The sequence below is a fragment of the Mobula birostris genome, chromosome 5 (assembly GCF_030028105.1).
Source record: "Mobula birostris isolate sMobBir1 chromosome 5, sMobBir1.hap1, whole genome shotgun sequence".
Lineage (NCBI taxonomy): Eukaryota > Metazoa > Chordata > Chondrichthyes > Myliobatiformes > Myliobatidae > Mobula > Mobula birostris.
This window is the reverse complement of record NC_092374.1, coordinates 196,003,813-196,021,602: the sequence shown is the minus strand read 5'-3', so window position 1 is coordinate 196,021,602 and position 17,790 is coordinate 196,003,813. Positions and strand designations below refer to the sequence as shown.

Here is a 17,790-nt window from a genome sequence, read left to right as displayed (position 1 = left end):
TGCCGTAAAAAAAAAAGCAACATCCATCATCAAAGATCCTCACCACCCAAGCCATGCTCTTTTCTCACTGTTGCCATCAGATAGGAGGTAGATGTGCCTCAGGACTAGCACCACCAGGTTAAGAGCAGCTGCTACCCCTCAGCCATTAGGCTTTTGAATGAAAGGGGATAACTACACTCATTTAGGGACTCTCATTTTATTGTTTCATGCTCGTTATTTATTGCTATCTGTGTTTGCACAGTTTAGGAATTCATGATGTTTACTGTTTACAGTTACTGTTCTATAGATTTGCTAGGTATGCCCACAGAAAAAGAATCTCTGGGTTGAATATGGTGGCATTATGTACTCTGATAATAACTATTATCCTGAACATTGGTGCCTCTGTATCAAATGGCAGTGATACAGCCAGTCAGAATGCTCTGCACCATACATCTGTAGAAATTTGTTTTCAGCCATTCTTCTAAAAAGCCAGAAATTTAAGTATAACCTGTCCAATCTGCCTTTCCCCCGCCATCCGAAGGTCGAGCGTTCCTATGAAACGGTTCGTAAGCCGAAATGTCGTAAACTGAAGAAGCAATTACCATTTATTAATATGGGAAAAATTTTTGAGCGTTTCCAGACCCAAAAAATAACCTACCAAATCATGCCAAATAACACAAAACCTAAAATAGCAGTAACATATAGTAAAAGCGGGAATGATATGATAAATACACAGCCTATATAAAGTAGAAATACTTTTTGCAATCATTGAAGTACTGTCTAGCGCAGCGAAAATCTCACGCATGTGCTCGCGACAGAAGCACTCTCTCCAGTAACCTTTAAGCTATGAGGCTGCCAAATCGTAGCAAATAACAAATCATACTAAATAACACAAAAATACACAACCTATATAAAGTAGAAATAATGTATGTACAGTGTAGTTTCACTTACGGGAATCGGGATGGTGTGTTAGGCTGAGTTGTCAGAAATTGGGGCGGTGGGAGGTAGAGGAGACTGGAGTGTCATCTCATCGTAGTCTGTTTCCAATAGGGCAGCCAGGTCATCTTCTTCTATGTCTGCCTGCCTCGATGTCGAAGGTCGAGGTTCATCGCCTGCTGTGGCTGATGTGCAAGGCTTGAAAAACGACAGTATGCTTGACTGCTGAGCCTTGTGCATTTTTAGATCATACAGTTCTTTGTAAGCACTCAAAGCATCCTGCAAACCTGCCCTAAACCTATGTGCCCTTTCAAAATTAAAGTCATGCTTTTCTGCAATCATTGCAGCGCTGTCAATCGCAGCGAAAATCTCACACAACAGCTTCACGTTCAGTCCCTGGATGACTTCATTTTCGCTACTGCGTTTGGTTTCGATTGTTATCCTTTCCTCTTGCAATTGCATCAGCTCTTCATCTGTCAATTCTTGGTCATGGGATGCCAAATCCTCTTCAACATCATCTTCGTCAATTTCCACAAACCCAGCCTCCTTAGCCAAGCTCACTATTGTCGTATTATTGCTGATGGTTCGAAGCTTTTAAAATCGTTCACTGCTTTGGGACATAGTTTCCTCCAAACGCCATTTTTCATTGAGACTGTTAGCCTATCGAGAGCATCTCCAATGTTGGCGATTGCCAGTTTTATGTTGTAGTCTTTCCAGATCTCTCACAAAGATGCTTCGGAGTTGCCCTCTCTGTCAATAGCACTTACAATAAAACGCATCACATTTTGCGTATAGTAAGCCTTATTTGTGGCTATTAGGCCTTGGTCACACAGCTGCAGCAATGATGTCGTATTCGGCGGTAAGAACGCAACACAAATGTTACTGCCATACTCGGTAATGTCAGGCGGATGAGCAGCACAATTACCGACAATCACAAAACACCTATTATCGAGGTTATTTTCTCTACAGTATTTTTCAACAAAAGAATTAACGTATCTGCTCATGTACTCAGAAAAAAGCACTTGGGTGTTCCAACTGCTTGGATGTGAACGGAACACAACGGAAAGTGTTTTCTTATCAACGCCTTTAAGTGCCCTCGGATTTTCTGAATGGTACACTAGTATAGGCTTAGTGGCGTTAATAATAGGCATTAGGGTAAACCTGTCCTTCGATGCCTTGTGTCCCTTAGCCTGCTTTTCTTCTTTCGAAATAAATGTCTTACTCGGCAATTTTTTCCAACAAATTGCAGTTTTGCCACAGTTAAATCCTTGCTTATATGGATAACCACCTTCTGTAATTATTTTCTTCAGTTCTGCTGCGAACCTTTCAGCAGCTTCAGTATCAGCCGAAGCACTCTGTCCAGTAAACGTTAAACTATGAAGCTGCCCTCGCCTCAGAAACTGATCAAACCACCCGTGACTACCTTTAAATTCCACTTTCGAAATACTTTCATCACCATCGGCCAGTGCTTTCTGTTTCAGCTTATCAAAAAGACTGACTGATTTCTCCTTAAGTATAGGATAACTTAAAGGAACACCACGTTTTGTACACCCATCAATCCACTCAAGCAATAGACTTTCCATTTTGTCCATTACTGGATGCTGACTAAGAGAGACCACTTTGCTACGAGCAGAACCAGCAGTAACATTGGCAACTTTGAAGATTTTTTCTCTCTGCGTATAAATAGTGCGAATGGTGGATGCAGGCAAGTTCAACGCACAGATAATGTCCTTGCTTCGTTCACCACGATCGAAACGCTTAATTATGTCTAGTCTTACGCTAAGTGTAACACCCTTACGAGCTCTTTTAGGCTTTTCCGATACCGTAGAACTCATCTTGCTAACGGATGCACAAAATAAATAGAGATAATGCACGTGTTTAAGCAGTGGCAGCTAGAATTCAGTTCCGAGGGAGGAAAATGGCTGCTCGGGGCGCACGCTGCCATTTTCGCGCGCTGCTTTTTTCATAACAGTGAAAAAACCTTCTGTTAGCGAAAACAAGGTACTAATGTAGGTCTTTCGTAACAGTGAGGTTTCGTAAAGCGAACGTTTGAAAAGCGGGGGACACCTGTACATAGTTCATGGCTATTGTTCTTTTCTTTTTAAATCTTTTTATTGAATAAGTATACAAAAAGGTAGGCCATATAGGCACTAATACACTGTTAGAATATAATAAAATTACAGGAGGTATTAATACAAAAAAAAAGATACAAACAATGTAATTTAAACATAACATACTAAGGTAACATTATAGTATACTAATTTTTATATATATATATATCAATAGAGAAAAGGAGTAAAAAACCCCAAAAAAAACCACCGTGCAACTAACTAAAAGCAAAGCAAAGCAAAGCAATGGGCTAACTTGGAACCAAGCAGAGTTTAAAAAACTTAAAATCATGTCCTCAATCCCGACCTCCATTAAAAACAGTAAAAAAAAACAAGAAGGGTATATAAATATGGAGCAAAAAAAGAGGAGAAAAAAAAATTACATTAAATGAAAATATTGAATAAAAGATCTCCAGGTCTGTTCAAATTTAAGTGAGGAATCATAAAGATTGCTTCTAATTTTCTCCAAATTCAAGCATAATATCGTCTGAGAAAACCAAAAAAAGGTAGTTGGAGCATTAAGCTCTTTCCAATGTTGTAAGATACATCTTTTCGCCATTAAAGTAAGAAATGCAATCATTCTACGGGCTGAAGGAGAAAGATTACTGGAAATTTTAGGTAGTCCAAAGATAGCAGTAATAGGGTGAGGAGAGATATCTATATTCAATACCTTGGAGATAATATTAAAAATGTCTCTCCAAAAAGTTTCCAGAGTAGGACAAGACCAAAACATATGAGTTAAAGAGGCTATCTGCCCCGGACATCTATCACAAAAAGGATTAATATGAGAATAAAAGCGAGCTAATTTATCTTTGGACATACGTGCTCTATGAACAACTTTAAATTGAATTAGGGAATGTCTAGTACAGATAGAAGAAGTATTGACTAATTGTAAAATCTGCCCCCAGTCATCCACGGAAATGATAGACCCCAATTCCTGTTCCCAATCTACCCTAATCTTATCAAATGGAGCTTTCCTAAGTTTCATAATAATATTATAAATCATAGCTGATGCACCTTTCTGACATGGATTAAGGTTAATTATAGTATCTAAAATGTATGTAGGAGGAAGCATTGGAAAAGAAAGTATAGTACTTAGGAAATTTCTAACTTGTAGATATCAAAAAAAATGTATTCTTGATAAATTATATTTAGTAGATAATTGTTCAAAAGACATAAGGGAACCATCTAAAAATAAATCCAAAAACCGTGAAATACCCTTAGTCTTCCAAATTTGAAAAGCACGATCCATAAAAGAGGGAGGAAAAAATATGTTACCTAAGATAGGAATCGCTAGCCCAAATTGGTTAAGATCAAAAAATTTTCTGAATTGAAACCAAATACGTAAGATATATTTAACTATCGGGTTAGATACCTGTTTGAGGCTTTTCAAATCAAAAGGAAGAGAGGAACCTAAGAGAGAGCCAAGTGTATAGCCCTGAACAGATTGTAATTCCAATGCTACCCATTTAGGAATGGATAATATATCCTGGTCAAGTAACCAAAATTTCATATGTCGAATATTAATTGCCCAATAATAGAATCTAAAGTTAGGTAATGCTAAACCTCTATCTCTCTTAGCTTTCTGTAAATGTATTTTACCCAGTCTCGGGTTTTTATTCTGCCAAATAATTTTGGAGTCAACTTTATCAAAAAAAGGATTTTGGAACAAAGATTGGTAATGCCTGAAATATATATAGAAATTTTGGCAAAAAAAAACATTTTAACTGCATTAATACGACCAATCAAAGTTAAATATAAAGGAAACCATTTAGATGAAAGTTAAATAATATGGTCAATTAAGGGTAAAAAGTTAATCTTAAATAAATCTTTGTATTTACAAGTAATTTTAATCCCAAGATATGAAAAATAATTATTAATCAATTTAAATGGAAAGTTATGATATAAGGGAAGTTGTTTATTAATCGGGAAAAGTTCACTCTTACTAAGATTTAATTTATAACCTGAAAAGACACTAAATTGTGCTAATAACAGCAGGGATGGATTTTTGAGGATTAGAAATATATAAAAGTAAGTCATCAGCATAGAGTGATATTCTATGGGGCTTTAAGCCCCGAGTTATCCCAGTAATATTTGGAGATTCTCGAATGGCAATTGAAAGAGGTTCTAATGCAATATCAAATAATAAAGGACTAAGAGGACAACCTTGTCGAGTACCTCAAAAAAGAGGGAAAAAAGGTGAGCTTAGAGACTTGGTACGGACCGAGGCCACAGGAGAATGATATAACAGTTTGATCCAGGATATAAATTTCGAGCTAAAATTAAACATTTCAAGCACCTTAAATAAGTAGGGCCATTCTACTCTATCAAAAGCTTTCTCAGCATCTAAAGAGATAACACACTCAGGAACATTTTGTGAGGGGGTATAAACAATATTTAACAGTGTGCGAATGTTATAAAAAGAGTAACGACCTTTAATAAAACCCGTTTGGTCTTCCGAAATAATAAAAGGAAGTACCTTTTCTAATCTGTTTGCTAATAACTTAGAAAAAACTTTAGAATCAACATTTAATAAAGATATTGGTCTATAAGATGCACGTTGAGCAGGATCTTTATCCTTCTTTAATATTAGAGAGATTGACGCTCTATTGAAAGATTTGGGAAGTTTACCAAGTTTTAATGAAGCCTCAAAAACCCTACAGAACCAAGGGATTAATGAAGGTGCAAAACATTTATAAAATTCTACGGTAAACCCATCAGGCCCAGGAGCTTTCCCCAAATTCATAGAGAAAATAACATTCTTAATCTCATCAGTGGTAATGGGAGTATCTAACATAGAAGACCTATCCTGTGAAATCTCAGGGAAGTCTAGGTTATCTAAAAAATCATTCATATATTTAGAGTCTCGAGGAGACTCTGATTGATATAAGGAAGAATAAAAATCACAGAAGGTTTGATTAATCCCCGCATGATCAAGTATCAATGGGTCATTTTGGTTATAAATCTGATTAATTTGAGATTTAGCATAATTAGACTTCAATTGATTAGCCAGCAGTTTGCCAATTTTGTCACTGTGTACATAAAATTCACTTCTTGTTTTCTTTAATTGGTTTACAATCGAGGACGAAAGTAATAAACTGTGTTCCATTTGAAGTTCAGTTCTTTGTTTATATAACTCCTCAGAGGGAGCTGTAACATATTTCTTATCAATTTCCTTAATCTTGTCCACAATTACCAACTCCTCCTGCTTCAGCTTCTTCCTCAAAGCAGCAGAATACGAGATAATCTGACCACGAATATAAGCTTTAAAAGTATCCCAAAGAATGTTCACAGAAATATCCTCTGTATAGTTGATTGTAAAAAAAAAGATCAATCTGTTCATTCATAAAGTTAACAAAATCCGGGTCCTGAAGCAAGAGCGAATTAAAACGCCATTGTCTATTATTTTGTGTATTGACCAGAATTTTAATAGAAAGCTTAAGTGGAGCATGATCTGAAATGGTTATGGAGTCATAATCACATTTAATCACTGAAGAAATAAGACGAGAGTCAATAAAGAAATAATCAATTCTTGAATAGGAATGGTGAACATGTGAAAAAAAAAGAAAAATCTTTTTCCTGAGGATGCAGAAAATGCCAAATGTCCGTCGACTCAGAATCAGAGAGGAATGGATTAATCAAAGTTGCAGATTTGTTAGGTAAGGTCCGTAGAGGAGCGGAACGGTCCAAAGCTGGAGATAAACAGGTATTAAGATCTCCGCCCCAGATCAATGAAAACTCATTCAAATTTGGGAACTGATTGAATAATGATTTATAAAATTCCGGACAGTCCATATTAGGAGCATAAACATTAACCAAAACTACCTTTTTATTAAATAGTAGACCACTAACCAGTAGAAATCTACCATTCGGATCAGAAATAATATCATGTTGTTTAAAAGTAACTGAGGAGTCTATAAAAATAGAGACGCCTCAAATCTTATCGTTGGAGTTTGAATGAAACTGTTGTTCCTTCCAGAATTTAAAAAAACGTAGTCTGTCCCCCCTCTGCACATGGGTCTCTTGTAAAAATAAAATTTGTGCTTTAAGTCTCTGGAACACTTTAAAAACTTTTTTCCTTTTAATAGGATGATTAAGACCATTAGTATTCCAGGAGACAAAATTAATAATAGACTCCATAAACCCTAAAGTCAACCCGCAACAAGGAGGATTGACGATAGGCTCGACCCATGAACCTGGAAAGGGAACAGAACAAATAAGAGATACCGGGAAGGAGAACGCAACCAATACTTCAATAGTGTACATAGCCCAAGAAGAAAAAAACTAAAACGTGAAGCCCCTCCCACCATCCCCCACCCCATGACCCCAAGGCTAAATCTAACACAGACCAGCCAGAAAGAAGCAAGCACTAAAACTACCCCCATGACTTCCGGTATATGCTCCCTAAAAAAAGTGTAAATATAAAAAAGATCAGCTAGTTATAAAACAGTAAAAGAATAAAAAAAGGTAAATCAATTAAAACAAACACTTAATATAACAGAGAAAAGGCCAGAAAATATAAAAAAAACGCAACAAACCCCAGACCCTATGACTAAACAAAAAACAGAAATGAGATTATTAACATAAACTAGTTATGAAAACCTACAAAAAGAAGTAAATTTAAAAACTACAAAATTTAAGGCCTCAAAGGAAATACGTAGAATGACGGTGAGGGAATAACCACCCAGAATCCCCTGGGAAAAAGAAAGGAATGACGCAGATAGAAAGAAAGTTTAGCAACCATATTAATTAATCAAAAATAAACTTTTCTGCCCATATAAAGCAAAAAAAAATTAAAACTGACAAATTCACAACCTCCGATCAAACGGAGATAGTTAAAAATTACGATTAAGATGTTGAAGGTGAAAATTGATCCAGAAAGCTCTGGGCATCCAATGGAGATTCAAAAAAACAGAGGGCTCCATCCAACGTACGAATCCTTAGACGTGCAGGGTAATGCAGCGCTGGTTTTAAATCCATCTTGTAGAGTTCCGACATCACAGATCTGTAACGAATTGGTTGATCCTGATTTGGTTTACTGAAATCCTCCACGAATCGGAACTTAAGATCCAAAAAATCAATGTAACCTTTAGATCGAACAAAACGAAGCAGTTTCTCCTTGTCCTGAAAGTAATGAAAGCATAAGATGACATGTCGAGGTTTATCTGACTTAGACGAGTATGATGGAACTCTGTGAACACGATCCAATAACGGTGGTTGGTCAGGAAATACAGTAGGAAATGCATCTTTTAAAAGTTGAGAAAAATACTTCATAGGGTTATCAGATTCAACAGCTTCACGCACCCCAATCATTCGAAGATTCTGCCGTCGCATTCTGGATTCTAAGTCAGAGTTTTTAAAGGTCAGAAAGTCAAGTTTCTTCTTCATCACATTAATTGTTTCTTCGATTTTCTCCATCCTAAGCTCACTTTGTTGCGTGGATTTTTGAAGAACAGATATAGCCGACTGATGTTCCGTAATAGATGTTTGTATCTTATCGATTGAATCGGCAATTTTCTGGAAATTAGTTGAAATTTCTGCATGAATCAGCTCCGTAACAGGTTGAGATTTCCCTTTGAATTAGCTCCGATATAGCTTTCAAAGTCAGCGGTGGTTCAGTTGGAGGAAAATCGGTACCTTTCGGTCTAACCGGAGGTTTGCCGTCTTTCCCGTTTTTTCCATTCTTAGACATAGCAGACCTTAAACGCATCCGATTATCAAAGAGCCCAATTTATTTCAAAATACTGTAAAAGTCGATGCCTTAATGGTTACTTAAAATATAGCTGATCATAAGAAGAAAAACTCAGAGGTAATGGAGCGAGTCAAGAACACGACTTTACTCCATGAGCTCTACCGGAAGTCTCCACGGCTATTGTTTTGCTGGTGTCAGTGCCATTCCATTGTTATGCCCAACTTGCTCATAAGTCCTGTAGGTCTTTGATTAGCTGAAGGAGAGCTACACGTCACCCTCCTTCTCTCCCCCCCCCCCCCCCGAGAACACTTGATTCTGATACGTTTTGGCACAGTTGCTTTTAGAATCAGTTTATTATCACTGACATATCTCACAACATTTGGTGTTTCCTGGTAGCAGTATAAGATTGCTGTAAATTACATCAGGAAATATAACACAAAAAAATAAGGAGGTAGTGGTCATGAACCTTTCAGAAATGTGACGGCAGAGGGGAGAAACTGTTCTGAAAACCTTGAGTGTGGGTCTTCAGTCCCTCCTCACTGTAGTAATGAGATGAGTGCATGTCCTGGATGGTGTGTGTCCCCAGTGATGGATCCCTCCACAGATGCTGCCTAACTCACTGAGTTCCTCCAGCATTTTGTGCATGGCTCCAGAATCAAGCATCTGCAAGTTAGGTTGACAGTTGACTGCTGTGAACTTCAGCACTGTTTGGGTTAGCAAGCAGAAATAAAACATAGGCTGGAGGAAATGGGTTGCAGAAGAAATCTTCCACTAGCTGTTAAGCTTTCTGCCTAGCCTTTGAATCCTATTCTGTGCAGTGGGCTCATGGTTGCAGCCGTCCTTCAAGTCAGGCCCACCACTGGAATGCAGCAAAACCTTTGCTTCCAGGTTCAGTAGCTGTGAAGTATGTACTTGTGCAAGATCTGTGACTGGAAAAGGCAGGTTGGACAGTTTATACATGAATGTCTGGCATTTTTAGAATGCTCAAAGCAAATTTCTACAGATGTATGGTGGAAAGCATTCTGACTGGTTGTATCACCGCCGTTTGTATGGATTAGGCAACATCTGTCAGGGAAAATAGGTGGTGGATGTATCTGATCCATATGAAGAGTCTTGAGCCAAAATGTTGACCCTGCCCTGCCCCCCCCCTTCCATTTTCCTCTACAGATGATGCTAGTAGTGAGATGAGTGCATGTCCTTGATGGTGAGTCAATGATGGCATGTCAATGATGGATGCCACCTTGAGGTGCCACCTTTTGAAGATGCCCTCAGTGGTGGGGAGGCTTGCGCCCTGTCTGAATTTATAACTCTGCTTTTTTTTCCTGATCCTATGCATTGAAGTCCTCATATCAAAAGGTGATGCGACCAATTGGATTGCTCTTCATGGTACATCTGTCGAAATTTGCTAGTCTTTGGTGACGTAGCAAATTTCCTCATACTCCTAATGCTGTATAGACACTGGTGTGCTGCCTTTGAGATTGCATCAGTATGTTGGGCCCAGGACAGATCCTCTGAGATGTTGACGTGCAGAAAGTTGAAGCTGCTCAGCCTTTCCTCTGCTGACCACTCGATGATGACGGTTGTGTGTACCCCTGATCTCCCCTTCCAAAAGTCCACAATCAGTGTGTTGCTCTTACTGATGTTGGGTGCAAGGTTGCTGTTGCAACAGCATTCAACCAGCTGACGTACCTCACTCCTGAACACCACCTCATTGCCCAAAGCTATTTTCAATAGCTGATTTCACAATTACTGTTGTAAGTGGGGAAGATCCAGTTATGGAGGTGGAAATTCCAGAATGAGAAGGTGGGACTCTTTCACAATTGGTGGAGGAGCTGAACACGGCTAACTAAATACATCAGCACAGCACAGGAAAGGGCCCCTTGCACCAGGAGTGCCTTGTGGCAAGCAAGGTGTCAACTTGAAGTAATCCCTGTCAGCAAATGATCCATATCTTTCCATTCCCTGAATGTTCATCAACTTGTCTAAAAGGCTGTGGTATCTGCAAAGGAAGTAAAGAATGCAAGGATATGTTGCTTGGGTGAGGTTGGTAGATATTAGCATGTCCCAAGCCAATAGCATAGGGCTAATTGGCTGAATTTTTCTATGCCAGATTAAAAAGTCCTCCCTCTGTGGCAGGAGAGGTGGTGCAGTTAGTATAGCTGCTGCTTCACACCGCCAGAGACTTGGGTTCAGTCCCAACCTTGGGCCCTGCCTATGTGGAGTTTGCATGTTTCTGTAACCCAGTAGGTGCCTCTCCACCTCCACCCACCACAGTTCCTTCAATCTCCTCCCACAACCCAAAGACATTGTGGGTTGGTTGAGTAACTGGCTACTGTCAGTTGTCCCTCATATGTAGGTGTAGTTCATGATAATGACAGAGGGGATAAAACAGGATTAGTGTAAATGGTCAGCACAGACAGTGGGCTGAATGGCCTGTTTCTATCCTGTGTGGCTTTCTGCCTTGGGCTCTACCATTTTGGAAGATGTTGCAGCTTTTGGTCTCCCCAAATATTATTCTCCTCGCCCACTCCCCTTGTTAACTCTTGGCAAACCCTGGGACAAAATGCAACGAAGTGTGATGTCACCGCTTGATACTTCACCCCACTGCCTGAAACTATTGACTGATTCCAAAGCAGACCGGTAGGGCTGAGTGTGTCCCCTTTCTTTTTACAAGTGCTGTGCCATTTGTGAAATTAGTTTGAGACTCTTCAATCCATTGAGTACTGGGTGGAGCAAGAAACTGGTGTCGCAGTGGGACAGCAGAAACTGCTCCTTAAAAGACTAGTCTGAGGTAGCCTTACAGTACAGTCATGGGTTCTGTAACCTTACCCCTTCTGCCTTCCCCCAATTCAGTGCTGGATACTGAGCACCTAGGAGAGACCCTAGAGAGTGCCGTGCGTTCGCCACTTATGAGCCATAGCATCAAAGTCCAAAGTAAATTCATTATCAAAGTTACGTATACAGTCTGACACCTTGAGATTCATTTTCTTGCAGACATTTACAGGAAAATGAAGAAATGCTGTATAATTTATGAAAGCTATAAATAACAAAGAGGGTCAATGTGCAAAATAAGTCAAATCATACAAATAATAAAAACATAAATAAAATTTATTGAGTTGTAGAGTCCCTGAATGTGGGCCTATAGGTTGTGGAGTCAGTCCAGGCTTGAGGTGAGTGAAGTTATTCACACCTGTTTAGGGCCTGATGGTTGTAGGGTAATGAACTGTTCCTGGACCTGGTGTTTTAGGACCTAAGGCTTCTGTACCTCCTGCCCGATGCTAGTAGGAGCGAAGAGGGCATTGATGGATGCTACTGTCTTGTGGCAGCAGTCCTTGTCAGTGTGCTCAGTGATGAGGCTTGGTCTATACTGGACTGGGCTGTATCCACCACTTTTTGTAGACCTTTCTGTTCCTGGGCACTGGAGTTTCCACACCAGTCCGTGATGCAAAATGTTAAAATGGCTATTTTGTATAGACTTCCCTCGTAAAATGCTGTCTTATTGTTTGGCAGATTTTCACTGCACTTTCTTGAAGCCGGGATCATTTTGCGCAGTTCTTGGGGCAGAAAGTAGTGTTCAGGGTGAAGATCAGCGTTCAGGGTGGAGATCAGCATTACTTGCTCCTCCCGAGAAGGCCAGCATTCCAACAGTACTTAGTCATTGAGCACTCCAGCACATAAACAAGCCCTTCAATCCATCTAATCCATGCATTTCTTTAAACTGGAAGGGAAAGCTTGGAGGAGATTGATTTTTTTTATATAATACAAGGCTCTTGGGTGCCTGGAACACTGTCAGGGGAGGTGGTGGAAGCAGATACAAATGTTTAAGAGGCCATTAGATCAAGCCAGGAATTGAAGAATACACGGTTTAGACTGGGATCTTGGCCCGAACCAGTGCACTGTATGGGTGTGGCTGTGGCTGATTCTCTGCGGTACAAATTCAAGGTGATTGGGTCAGGTTTCAAGAGGAGCTTGTGGATGTGCAAAGTGTTTAAAGGGCAATTGAGAAAGTTTAGCTGAAAGGTGTGGTCTGAAGAAGATTGGAACGTGCAAGGCTCCCCACCCCAATTCTGACAACTCTCTGCAGAACTCTGAGAGTGTACTGTCTGGCTGCATCAAAGTAAATTTATTTTCAAAGGACATGTATGCCACCATATACAACCCTGGGATTTATTTTCTTGTGGGCATTCACAGTGTTACGTACCCCGTAACTGGGTTGCCAAACCAGCAGAAATGGACCACTTAGTTGGAGTCTGGATTACTGGAACTAAGAAAGTTTTATTAAAGAAATAAGTAACACAGTACTCTAATAGTAAGGATATAAATGCAACAGGTTAGCAATGAATAAACACACATGTACACAGAACTAGGATAATAGGATCAATCAAGCTCTATCGCAGTCTAGGGGTAAAATGATCAGTCACAAATGACAGAGTTCAGTTTAGTTCAGTTCGCAGTAATCACTGTCGTGCCGTTGGGGGGAGAGAGAGAGAGAACGAATGAATATGCAAATCGGATTCCAAACAGACCTTCGATATTCCTCGCAGTTAGCTTTCGGGCGAGCCCTTTGTAATGTCTTCTGAGCTCACTAACTGTGACCCCTCCGTTCCAGATACGATCGTTCTTCTGCGGTGAACCCGGCACCCAGGCAAGGGCGGACACACCCACCAGGTTCCCCCCGACCCGTACCTTTCTACCCTGTGCGTCTATGGCTGGTCCCGTGTCCAGACCTTCAAAACTCCCACCAACTTGTGGGGGCACACCGCTTCCAGGGTCTCGTTACCTCGTGGAGTCATGTGCCTGTTGCCTTAGCGAACCTGTCCCTTTTTATCCCCCTGCTGGGGTATCGCCTGTCCATCAAACTTCAACAGTTTCAGGGTTCAAAGCAACCGGTCTCTGACAATACTCGGAACTGTGTCTCATTTTTGTTAATCCCTCTCGTCTCTCATTAACATTTCTGAATGTTCCCCCATTGTCCTCTCATCGGCATCAATCTTCTGATAATTTGGTCTGTCGTCACAACAGTAAATACAAGAAACACAATAAAATCAACAAAAAGACTGCACACACCAGGAAAGACATATAACCAATGTTGCAAAAGACGACAAACTGCAAATACAAAAGAAAAACTAATAAATAGACAAGCAGTAAATATTGAGAACATGAGATGAAAAGCGAGTCTATAGGTTGTGAGAACAGTTCAGTTCTCACAAAAGAACAACCGAGAAGATCACTGGTGTCTCTCTCCTCCCTCCTGGTAACATTTACCTGGAGCATTGTAGACAAAGGGCCCATAGCATTGTTGAGGATTCATCCCACCCATCCCACAAACTTTGAGCCACTACCAAAAGCAAGGAGGTGCAGGAGCATCAGAACTCGGAGAGCCAGACTGAATAACCTCTTCTTCCCTCGGGCTGTGAGACTAATGACTACCCTGCCACCAAGGTCTCGTCACCAGGAGTTTATTAGCTACCTCTACTATTCAATACATGCATTTTTAATGGTATTTTATTAACTTGCGGTGATATTGTTTCATGTACAGTGTGTGTGCACTGTGGTCCAGAGAAACATTGTTTTATACAGTTTGTTTATATATTTATAAACATACATAAAATAGGACGACAGTAAATTAACTTGAACTTGAATCCAGGGATTTATCAGTGAATCGCCCAGCTCAAAGAACAAGGAACTTCTGCTTTACAAAACGTTTTATAGCTTTTCTGGACACCAGCTTTTGAGACACGAGATTCTATAGATGCTGGAGTATCTAGCGCGCGCAAACAGGCAGTGCTGGAGGAACTCAGCATGTCAGCGTCTGTGAGGGAAATAGGACAGTGTTTTAACCGTCAACTGTTTACTTTCCGTCATGGATGCTACCTGACCAACTGAATTCCTGCAGCATTTTCTGTGTATTGCATAAGCTGTTGACAGTTTGCGGTGACTTACTGGAATGATAGGAGGAAGGAGATGCAATGCAAATCAACCACAGCAGCTGTGTGTGTGGGAGGTGTGCAGTGGGGTGAGAGTATGGCACTGGGATTAGTCTGGGAGCTTCTCTGCCTCTTTATTAGTGCAGTAAATTACAAGATTTTTGTCTCTTCTTCTCCACACCCTCCCCCCAAAACTCCAGGTGAAAAGGTAGATATTTTGCCCAAATATTCTGTCCTTTGGTAATTTAAAGTGCTCGCAGATGATCATCTGTGCCCTGAGCAGCTGGTTGGTTGGATCACTGATCCTCTGTCTGAAACCACCACTCCTCTCTCCATTCTTGCGGCCTGCAAAATGCTGACAGATCGATGGTGAGCAGCCTTGAGTCAACAGCCCAGAGGGGGAGAGTGGAAGACTAACTAACAATCTCCTTGTCGTGGAGAAAGTTGTGGGGAAATGTTTGAGAAGGTTGAAGGATCTTTGAGAGAGTGTGATGAGGCAGTTCTGTTCCCATTGACAGAAATGAGAGGTTTTTTTTTCCCCATATGGAATGCCATGTGTTGTGTTCTGACTATGCCAGCTAAAGAAACATTGAATAATAACTTTCATAGCTGAGAGGAGATAGAGAATAATTGGGCCCTCACACAAGCATGCCTCCCCTGTGCTCCTTTTTTAACCTTTGATCCAAACCTCCAACCGCTTTGTGAATTTTAACTCTCTCCCTCCTTTCCCACTGCCAGGCTTTATGGCTTCAAGATCCACCCCATGGCTTACCAACTCCAGCTCCAAGCTGCAAGCAACTTCAAGAGCCCTGTCAAGACCATCCGCTAGGGAGAGATGGGCAACCCCTCCAGACGACCACATTTAACAACGTGTCAGCAGACAAAAGAAATGCTGCAAGGCTGTAGACGGTGTTCACTTTAACAAAAAGAAACAGTTTTGCCCTCCCTCCATCCTTCCTCCTCTTCCTTCCCCCCTACCCCCTCTAAAGCAACATTATTTTGTTGTCCAGGGTTTCCACTTGTGTGCCCTGCATGAACTGAAGTTGGTGCCAATGGATTTCTTTCAGTGGAAAAAAATTACTTAAAATGTCTCATCAACAAAAAGCGTGTGTTTGTGCGTGTTGGCCAGAGTGATTTATTCAAAGTTTAGACCTGTACATCCATTCAGCCAGCAGTCGTGGATGGCTTTGAGTGACTTCCATGCTCATGTTTCAGTTTCCCAAAGCAGACTTTGTCGCTGGGCTTCCCACCAGTGTGACAGAAGGGTTAGGGGTCCTGGGCTGGGGCTGGATGGTGTTAATAGTACCCACCCTCCACTTCAGCATTGATTCCCCTGTGCCTGGAGAGGATCTGTTTCATCCTTCCTGTCTCTGTGTGGAGATTGTACTTACAGTCCTGGTGCGGAGACAGTAATTTGGAGTGAAAAGCATCACGTCAGTTGAGTATCGAGCAATGATCTACAATGTACCATTGAACTGCCATTTTCTAACAACTGACTGGTACTTATAGACCAAGTGATGGTTCAGAGGAATGGTGTTGGGAGTTCAGAGGCCATAACATTTTGTGATCTCTGGACACCTATGTTTTAACAGCATCAGGATCCTTGATTCCCCCCACCCCTACACCCTCTCTGTATAGTCCATCGAATGTAGCATGTTTGTGTGGAAACTCATGTTGAAGAGATCCTGAGCATCTGCATCCCTGTGAGGTAATCCTGTATTACCCAGGCATGGAATTTTATTGATCACCTTGCCCAGCGCGAAGACTCTGGCTTCCTTTCTCCCTTCTTGCCCACCCACCCACCCACCCACCCCTGTCTACTCCAGGTAAGTTAAGGTCATTCACTGTATTGTATGTATTGTATAAAGAATATTGACTTGGTGAAAGCTGCCTGTGTGTTTTTTTTTAAAGAACATGTTTAATCGGTTTAGGGATTGTTACTAATGTTTATTTCTGAATAAACGCATACTTGATCGAAGTGGCGATGGATTTGAGTTTACCGAGTCTGTTGACAAAGGGTATGCCTAATCAGATGTTGTTGAACTGGGAGGAGTGTGGAGTTAAGAGGGAATTAGAATCTCTTTCCCACACCCCACCTCTTGGAGGTTATTTTTCACACTTTGGAACCTGAAGAACCGATGGAAGAAAGATACATTGGGGTTGCACAAGGTTGGATTAAGGCCAACAAGTGGATATGAATAAGATCCTGTTCTGTATTGCGACACGGCCAATGTTGAGTGCCCATTTGCAGCTAGTGCATCAGAGAACCCTCCACTGCAGGGTGGAATCATACTGATTAGATTTATTTGTCCCATGTACATCAAAACATAGTGAAATGCATTGTCGCATTTAAGGTAGCCCACACAGTGTGGTGCCAACATGGCATGTCCGCGAGGTTTAGCAGAACAGCATGCTGCAAATTTTGTGTACTTTATCTGCTGCCACAAAAAAAAACTCATGACAAGTGAGTGATGAACCTGATTCTGATCTGGGTCTGTATTGTGGACTGAGAGTGGAAAGGGGGCAGAGAGAGGGGAATCATAGTTGGGGAAAGGAGAGGACAGGAAGCGGGAAGCACCAGAGACATTCTGTGGTGATCAATAACCCACCATTTGGAATCAAGTAATCTTGCCTGGTGTCTCAGAGCTGGTGTGCCACTCTTCCCCCCTCCTCACCCAGCACTCCTGTGCCACATTCCACACCCCTCTTGCAGTGCTCCACTCTCGCCATTCGCAACATCCTTTGCTCCACCAGATTTACAAGCTTGCTCTCCGCTCCACATTGACAAATGAAGTACTGTGCAAAAGTCTTAAGCAGCCTAGCTATATACATGCACCAAAGGCTTGCACAGTCCTATTCAATAAGCAACAATAACAACAAAAAACACATCCCTTTCCCACCCTCTCACTTGAAGAGGACAGCAGCATAAAGGTGGAGAACCAGGAAAGGGTGATGTGCAGAGCATAATGCTGGGGGAGCAGAAGAGAAAGGGTGAAAAGGCCACTTCCCCTCATCTGCCAGCTTGTACTCCTTCCCCCCAGCCCACCCTATTCTGGCTTCATTTCCCATTCTTTCCAGTCCTGATACTAGACACTAGAATACTACAGCACAGTACAGGCCCTTTGGCCCTTGATGTTGTGCCGACCCA

General features: G+C 41.1%; 1 protein-coding gene across 3 annotated transcripts in view; it reads left to right on the top strand.

The window, feature by feature from the left end:
* csnk2b (casein kinase 2, beta polypeptide) overlaps window positions 1-16,620 on the top strand; it is a 79,639-nt gene extending 63,019 nt beyond the window's left edge. For all 3 annotated transcript variants that reach the window (XM_072259242.1, XM_072259243.1, XM_072259241.1), the window contains exon 7: window positions 15,381-16,620. In XM_072259242.1, coding sequence (XP_072115343.1) covers window positions 15,381-15,471 — 91 coding nt within the window. In that variant the 3' untranslated portion in view covers window positions 15,472-16,620. The remainder of the gene's footprint in view (window positions 1-15,380) is intronic.
* The last annotated feature ends 1,170 nt before the right edge of the window (window positions 16,621-17,790 follow it).